This window comes from Nematolebias whitei, chromosome 16, assembly GCF_014905685.2.
Source record: "Nematolebias whitei isolate Nwh7 chromosome 16, NemWhi1, whole genome shotgun sequence".
Taxonomy (NCBI): Eukaryota; Metazoa; Chordata; class Actinopteri; order Cyprinodontiformes; family Rivulidae; genus Nematolebias; species Nematolebias whitei.
This window is the reverse complement of record NC_056513.1, coordinates 36,691,007-36,700,157: the sequence shown is the minus strand read 5'-3', so window position 1 is coordinate 36,700,157 and position 9,151 is coordinate 36,691,007. Positions and strand designations below refer to the sequence as shown.

General features: G+C 41.8%; 1 protein-coding gene across 1 annotated transcript in view; it reads right to left on the bottom strand.

Moving 5' to 3' along the window:
- Positions 1-7,311, bottom strand: part of LOC119422498 (myosin-10) — a 102,646-nt gene extending 95,335 nt beyond the window's left edge. Inside the window, exons 1-2 of the mRNA XM_037689874.1 lie at positions 7,101-7,311; positions 3,269-3,650 (exon numbers count right to left, since the gene is read on the bottom strand). Coding sequence (XP_037545802.1) covers positions 3,269-3,613 — 345 coding nt within the window. The 5' untranslated portion in view covers positions 3,614-3,650; positions 7,101-7,311. The remainder of the gene's footprint in view (positions 1-3,268; positions 3,651-7,100) is intronic.
- Positions 7,312-9,151: the final 1,840 nt, after the last annotated feature.

Sequence of the window (9,151 nt, the reverse complement as noted above, 5' to 3'; positions counted from 1 at the left end):
TGTCGATCTGAGATTTTTCTTGAGACATACCCCCCCGCTGTTTCCCCAACATCACGCTTAAGAACAGTGAACTTAAAAAAACAGTATGTAAATCTAGTGTATTAGTGCTACAAAAATGACATGTGCTGGTTAATTAAGCATCAGCTTTCACAAAGCAAAACTGAAAAATACATAAAAAGTTCAGTTACTTGAGCAGACAGATGTTTGTTGCTTATCAGTGAAGACGGAGCTGTTTTGGTTAGCATGTGACTCAGCAGTGGCCTCCCTGTGGCTTGGGATCAGTTCTAACCCGGTTTTAAGCCACTCTTAAAACAAAAACGTCTTGATTTGGCCTTATTACAACTGACTAAATAACAGGTTTGATGACAACATTGAATTAAGGAAGAAATGCTGATGAGCATGAGCAGAGCATGTAAAAAAGTATTCCTTAAAAAAAAAGAAAGAAAAGCTAAACACTTTAAGTACAAGACCAGAAAAGGATCCACAGCTCCGTGCCTTAGCTATTTCAGGAATGCATTCAATGGGTAAGAGTCACAGGGAAATTAGCCATTGTCAATATAAACAAGACAGCTTTTATAGAGAAACATTTATGTTTCTTGAATTCAAAACATCTCAGCTGATCAGTGTTGAAAAAATGTGTTTTTAGAAAGAATTAAATTTGATTTACTGTAATAGAGTCGTCTTAAAGGTACAGACCTGAGGTGTGTTCCTTTTCACTAACAACTCTACAGTGATAATAAAAAGCAGCTAAGAAATGAAGTATGGATTGCCACTGCAGAACTTGTCCAAAATGTAAATGTTATAAAATGTTATAGTTCATAAAATTGAGACATATATTGACTCAGATGTAAGACTGCTCTATTATAGAAAGAAAATAGTACCGGTAATCACAATTAGTGAAAATGATTATTCACAGGGAATTCCTTTGATCTTTTCTTGCTGATCTTTTACTTAAAGTATTTATGCAATTATAAGCTATTTTACCAAGACAATTGGTAAAATAGCTGGTGTGCAAAATAAATAATGCACACAAGTCATTAAAACCAGCAACACAGTTGTCCTGATGCATGCTCAATAATCCAGGTAGATCAATCTAATCAGGTTACGTCAGGTCCTCTGGACGAAGAAGTCTTTTGGATAAAACATGAGACGTAACAAAGAAGACTCCGTCCAGAAGACCTGACTCCACCTGGTTAGATTGAAATATAGTTGTTTTTCTTCAGCCGCTTTCTTGCATGAAGGAGCAGGCAGCAATTTGACACCGGCGCCCTTCCTGACACAACCTGGGCTTGAACCTGCATCCTCAGGATTATAAGACTGAAGCACTGACCACCGAGCTACGACAACCCCAAAACCAGAAACGTATATTAAATATATACGGGCTCTCAGAAATCTGATTTTATACCAATTTTATCTTTTTTCCCCTGCTCTTCTAAATTTGACCCTTTATGATGTACAGGTACATTTGACATCTAAAATGTGTCTCTCATTCCGTGGATTTAAAAATAAATAATTATACAAGAACAAACAAATAGTCCTTCCTCTGTAAAATAACAAAACCTGCTTCATATATGAACTTGAAATTTCCTTTAGCTTTCATATTTATAAGAAAAATATAGTATAAAACTACTGTATAATGACCCTGTCCGAATGACATGGTGAAGATGATGATGACTCCACTGCAGTGTGTTTGTGGTTTTCAGCTTCTTTCTTCTCTAAAAATCAGCACATTGAACACAAATATGAGCTTTAATTGAAGCTGTAATTATGTTTTTATAAGTGTTTAACCTAAACTGCTGTAGATTTAATGTTATTTATATCATCTGTTTCCACGGCTCTCCTGATGGGGGCCGAGATGGGGTAGAGGCAGGGCAACTGACTCGTAACCCAAAAGCACCAGGCTCGATCCCCAGCCATTGCACATGTTGTGGTGTCTCTGAGCAGCACACCCTATTCCCAGTTGCTCCCCGGTCGCCCCCAATAGCTGCCCACTGCTCCACTGGAGTGCATCCCAGGTGAGATGGGTTAAATGCAGAGAACCAATGTCACCATTGTATGGAACATGCAATGATGCCAATACATAACACATTATTATTATTATCTGACTGTTTGAATTGTTTAATGTACTTCATTTTACAAGAAGTCTGGAATTCTTATTACACTCTGCTGAAAGACAACAAGCGGGCGATAATGTGTTTATCCATCTTTGTGCATTTTATTGTCAAAATATCTTGTTAGATGGTTATCTAGATGGTTTTAATGGAATTCCAGAAAGTAATCCTTGGATGAATATCTTTTAAAGTTAAATTTTAGAGTAATCTTGATTCAAGATGGCCACCACAGCTAAGTGACCTTGGTAAAAACAAAAATGCCAACAACTTAGACAGATTTACAGATATTGAGCTAAAGCTTGATGCTGTAGTAGCTGAAAGTCATCCACAACACGTATTCTGAGCTTTAAGACATCTCACAAGATCTTGGAAAATTGTGTGAGATTGTGCATATTTGACCAAAATGACCGTAATGCCATCATTTCTCCATATGAGATGATTTGGGCCTAAAACTCAAGTATGAAAGGCAGTGAATGATGTGCATTTGTTCAAGCAGTGCATGCTGAGTTGAGAATCTTGTTGGTGAAAAAAACGTGGTCTAATGATAAAACGTAAAATTCAGAAATATAGCAATAAAATAAAAAGGAATTAAATAAATAAAAAGGTTTCACATGACCCTTAATCACCAAACAAGATGCAGTGCCTCCCCTAGGTCAGGGCTGGAGACAGAGACAGGTCTGTGTTGCTTGTGTGGCACTACGGTAATGCCGGCAGTTGTCGACTGGGGGGGGGGGGGGGGATGCGTGAGAGAAGCGGAGCGCTACATCTATAGCTTTTTAGCTAGTGCGTCTGTATTACATGCTCGGTTCTGTTGACAGGGCGGGGCGCCCTCCTTGAATAACGGTGGGCGAAACACTGAGTTGAGAGATACAATCCTTCATACAAGTCCTAGATAGTCCAGTCTGCCATGGGGTGGGCCAAAGGAGCCTTCGGCCAGTTTCAAAAAGAAGGAAGCACATGGTCTTATAAGCCTGACAGAAAGTGAGGAGTAAGTGACAACCATTTAATCTATTTACCTATCCATTTATGATTTACATTAACTTTGGTCAAAGAAACATTAACTCCTTGTAGTTATAGTATTGCAGAGACGCAGATGACAAACTCCTACACTGATATTATCATCAGATCTTTTCAAAGACTGTGCTCTTCATACTTACATAGATGAGGCCTGAGTAGTATCTGTCTTTGAGGTTGTGAAGCACAGATGCCTCGTTCAAGCAGGTAAGTTCAGCCATGTCTTCTACTTTGGTGAACTTGGGTGGATTCATTTTCTGGATATCATCCTTGTTGACCATCGCTTTCTTCCCATTTTCTGCAAGCTCCACCACCACTTCATCTCCACGCTCCTCACGAATACTTGCAGCCTCAAAGCCGTGGCGCTCTGATGGGATCCATACCAGCCTCTTGGCAGTCCAGTCGGCCTGCGCGGCTGGGTTGTATACCACGGCTCGGTCCACAAAGAGGTACCGCTCCGGGTCCTCCTGTCCACTCCTCTGTGACATTGCTGCTGGAAATCAGAAGCACAGCACTCTGGGTAACCTGTAGTGAGGACAGAAAATAACTTTTTTAACTGACCGTTCATACTGAAGAGAAAATGACGGTGCATTGAATAGCGCAAAAAAAATTTTTTTTGAGACATTGTTGATTTAGCTACCTGTCATAGTACCAAAAATGTGCTATTATTGAGCAAAACAAAATACAAACATAAATCCAGAGTCAGAGATTCTTTACTGTTGTTTGCATCTCATGTGATGCAAACACAATTATGTACACAGGGTCCCAGTCACATCCAACAATAAAATGTAAAAGAAAAACAATGATAACATCTAAGATATGAACTAAGGAAAACATCAACTAAAAATACGCTAAGCACAAATAGCATAACATTACGTTGAACAGGAGCACGAACAAGAGCATGAGTCTGTGTGAGCAGATGAGCACGCATGAACACAGCAGAATGAAACAGATCAGCAGCAACATGAAACAGATCAGCAACAAAATGATGTGATTATTTTCACAGTGATTATTCTAGTTAGAGATTCATGAGTCTAACAGCCTCAGGGTAGAAGCTGTTCCTCAGTCTAGTGGTTCTACACTTAATGCTCCTCAACCTCCTTCCTGAGGGGAGTGAGGCAAAAAGTGTCTGTGTGCTGGGTGAGTGAGGTCCTTCATGATGCAGGTGACCCTCTTCCTGCATCTGGAAGTGTAGATGTGTGTGATGGTGGGGAGACTGACTCCAACAGACTTCTGTGCAGCCTTCACCACTCTCTGCAAAGCTTTTCTTTCTGCAGCTGTGCAGCCTCCATGCCACACATTGATGCTGGAGCACAGGATGCTCTCCACTGCACACCTGTAGAAGGAGGTGAGGACTGAGCTTCCCAGACCAGCTCGCCTCAGCCATCTGAAGAAGTAGAGTCTCTGATGAGCTTTCTTGATCAGGCTGGTGGTGTTGTTGCTCCAGCTGACGTAGATGTTCAGGTGTACACCCACGTACTTGTAGCTGGAGACCACTTCCACCGCAGATCCTCCTATGTTCAGGGGGGTGTAGGTGTGTTTGTTCGTTCTGAAGTCCACAATCATCTCCTTTGTCTTCTTCACATTGATGTGAAGATTATTCTCTTTGCACCAGCTCTCCAGGTGTTCCACCTCCTGCCTGTAGCTGGACTCATCATTGTTTGTGATGCATCCCACCACCGCTGTATCGTCTGCAAACTTTACAAAGTGACAGCCTGGATGGGTAGCTGCACAATCATACGTGAGCAGAGTAAACAGGAGGGGGCTCAACACACATCCCTGAGGAGAGCCAGTGCTGAGGGTTATGGTGGAGGAGGAGAGGTTGTGGATCCTTACTAACTGTGGTCTGTTTGTTAAGAAGTCTACGACCCAGTTGCAAATGGAGGGGCTTAGTCCTAGTGTGAATAGTTTGTCCATCAGGGTTTGTGGGATCATGGTGTTGAAGGCAGATGTGAAGTCCACAAAGAGCATACGGATGTAAGAGTCCTTCTGCTCCAGGTGGTTGAGAGCAGTGTGGACCACAGAGGAGATGGCATCCTCTGTTGATTGGTTCTCGCGGCATGCATACTGATGAGGGTCCTCGTTGATGTTGATGGTTGTTTAGATGTGGGTCATGACCAGTTTTTCTAAGCATTTAGCGACTATCGGGGTGACAGCCACTGGCCGATAGTCATTCAGACCAGTCACTGTAGAGCGTTTTGAGACTGGGATGATCCAAAAGTCAACATGAATAAAAAAACTAAAACCTAAACTGAAGCAGCAAAAAAACATCAATGATTTCACTGACCATATACCATAAATATGACATATATACTGATACAAGTTAGCCACTGAAAACAGTGAAAAATCTTTTTTTTGTTGCATTTGTGTCTGTTAAATAAAAGTCAAAAGTTGTAATAGGTTTCTACTATCCATCCATCCATCCATTATCTTTACCCGCTTATTCCATTTTTTTGGGTCACGGGGGTCGCTGGTGCCCATGTCCAACAATCACTGTGCGAGGGGCGGGGTACACCCTGGACGGGTCGCAAGTCCATCACAGGGCCACATAGAGACAAACGACACAAACAACCATTCACTCTCTCACTCACACCTAGGGACAATTTAGAGTTACCAATCAGCCTAACATGCATGTTTTTGGTCTGTGGGAGGAAACCGGAGTACCCGGAGAAAACCCACGCATGCACGGAGAGAACATGCAAACTCCACCCAGAAAGGCCCCTGGACTGGGGTTTGAACCAGGGACCTGCTCGCTGAGAGGCAGCAGCTCTACCAGTTGCGCCACCGTGCTGCCCAGGTTTCTACTATAGAAATACTAATTCATTAATCTGCTATTTGAAATAGGCGTTTCTTCAGTTTAATTGGTTATTTCGTTCATTCATTCAACCTTTATTTATGCAGTTTAGTCTCACTGAATCAAAAGGACTCGTTTTCAAGAGAGACTTGTTTTCAAGCAGAATATTTTAAAGATTTAACTTTTTTAAAGTAAGAAGTTGTTGATTTTGCCATCAGGTCTGGCTGGTTGCCTTGAGCTACAGACAGTTACAATTAGCATTAATTCATTAATACATTCATTAATAATGGCTATCATTAGCTGAAGATGTAACAGATAGTGTTTCAGAAATGTTAAATTCACTAGGGTAAAGACAACAATTATTTCAGAGGAGTGAGTGGAGTTTATGAGCTGCAACAACTTGACGCTGTCAACAGATACTAATCTGTTATAAAATATATATATATAAGAGCAAAAACACCCCTCCAGACTGCATCTGAGCTGATGAGACTTATAACCTGCAGGCGGGGTGAGGTCCTAATCCAGGTCAGGTCACAGGAGGGGGGACTCAGCAGCTGGTTTTTGTGTCACAGCATCCCTGCTGTCACTTCTGGTCCTCATGTTCAGCTGGAGCTCTACTAGTGAAACTGTCCAATGCTGTCGGATCAACACACTGATTCTGTCGTTACCTGGACAATCATCTCGATTTGTCCCCGGGACAGGCCAACCAGCTGCACAGGCTAAGTTAGCCGCTAACGTTAGCTCAAAGTTGGCATTCTGAGATGCCCCCCACCAGGTTCAAACGATGCCGGCCAGAACTACACAGGGATAACCGTGACCTCCTGTGGAGCTTTTATCCCTCGGAATATAGACGGAGAGCGGGTGCAATGAATATATTGTTCAGCCTCCGCCGGTAAATCCCATCATCCTGGGTGTGGGCGGCTCTGACGTCTGGCTCACGATAAAAGCAGGCAGACAATGACCACGTCGTTTCATTAAAAGAGTAAACCTACACTGCACACGCAGGTTTATTATTATTTAAACAAAACAGGCAGGACTAGCATGGCTAACATTAGCAGAGCTGAAGGTCTTCCATCAATAAAAAGTCACGGCACAATAATCCGCTAGCTAACGGTTAACGGTCCCTGCTGCTAACCGCTTTATCCCAGCAGCACCCGGCCCGGGCTGCTCTTTAAACTCACCACGCGCAATAGATGAAGGCACCCTGCCCCGGTGTTTTACAGCTTTCAGAGCGAATCCAGAACCGTCCTTTACGATGCGCGCTAAAGACTCCCTTTTCTTGGTCCGTTCTCTCATCAGTGGTACTCCCCCGCCATCCAGCAACACCCGCCCAGCCGAACTCTTCTCGGCCCGGGAGGATGCGCCACACCGCCGCACTTCTTTCTGAGAAACGCCCCCTAGACTATTCTTAGATTCTGATTGGCTGTTCAAGTCAAAGGCTGCTCGTGATTGGTCCAGAATGGAAGAACGTCTGAAAACTTTAGTAGTTGATGAGTGCCGCCCAAGATAACAAGTCCTGCACGCGCGTGGATTTCAGTTCCTGTTATGGTCGCAGGGAAATATTTTCTGACGCGCATGCCCAAAGAAAAAAATAAATTTGTATATATGTTGTATATGGTAGCCACAAAATTAAATTTGTATGTTTCAGTTTCAAATGCAGAAAGCTACTGTATATTGTTAATTGACTATTGATGTTTATTCACACAATTTCAGGACTTTATTTATTTTATATAAGCAAGAAAACGAATTGAGACTTAAAATCTCATTTACAAGACTGTTCTGGACAATTCAGTTTATTTACAGTATACAGTGCCAAGTCGCAATAGAAGTCAACTCAGGGTACTGCATAGAAATATTCATATACATAAAAAGTAAACTAACAACATTATTTATCTGAGGAGCAGACTGATTTGAGTTTAACGTCATCACAGACTCTCATGCTGAGCAAGCATGAAGTCAGAGTTTCTTTATTGTCATTCACACCACATGTGGTGCATGTGGTGGAATGAGATTGTGTACTCAGGGTCCCAAAATTCGGTTCAGCTATAATTCACATAAATCGTGCGGAGTCAGACACAGAGTCAATTTCAAAACTCCTAAAAACTGGGCTCGCACTGGGATTCTGTGAGGCTCCAGAGAGCGTGGCCATCTTAGCCTTTTTTTTAATGAAGGCAACAGTGGGAAGGAAAAACTCACTCGTGGAAGAATCAGGCTCAGGACACACATCTGCTTCGACCGGTAATAAAAGATACACAATGGCAGGTCAAGAATCACATGTTAAAAAAGAAATACACTGCATGGTCAAAAAAAAAAGAGTTGCCAACTGGATTTAACTAAGCAAATAGGTACGAGCCTCCTATTGGATAATTACTGCATGGGCGATTATCTTTCAGATGGCAACAAGTTATTTAATCCCAACTGGTGCAATGAGTTGCTTCTCATTTCTTAAACAACCATGTTGAAAGCCAAGTCGTGTGGTCGTGGAAAAGATGTCAGTCTGTTTGAGAAGGGTCAAATCAATGGCATCAAGCAGAGAAAACATCTAAGGAAATGCAGAAACTAATAAAATTGAGTTGAGAACTGTCCAACGCATTATTAAAAACTGGAAGGATAGTGGGGACCCATCGTCTTCGAGGAAAAAATGTGGCCTGAAAAAAAATCCTGAATGATCGTGATCCATGATCACTTGAACTTTTGGTGAAATCAAATGGAAGAAAAACAACAGTAGCACTCAGGGCTGTGTTTAAAAGTGAAAGTAAGAACATTTCCACACACACAATGTGAAGGAACTCAAGGTATTGGGACTGAACTGCTGTGTAGTCTTAAGAAAACCACTAACCAGTGAGGCTAACTGGGAAAAAAGGCTTCAATTTGCTAGGGAGCATAAAGATTGGACTCTGGAGCAATGGAAGAAGGTCATGTGGTCTGATGAGTCCAGATTTACCCTGTTCCAGAGTGATGGGTGCATCAGGGTAAGAAGAGAGGCAGGTGAAGTGATGCACCCATCATGACTAGAACCTAGTCATCAATGAAAGATCCTGGTGAAAAATTAATAATAATAATAATGAATTTAATTTGTAACGCACTTTTCATTAACAAAAATCTCAAAGTGCTACAGAGTGCAACTAAAATCAATGATAAAATCAACTAAAATCTGTGATAAAATCAACTAAAATCAATGATACAATCAACTAAAATCTGTGATAAAATCAACTAAAATCTGTGATAAAAT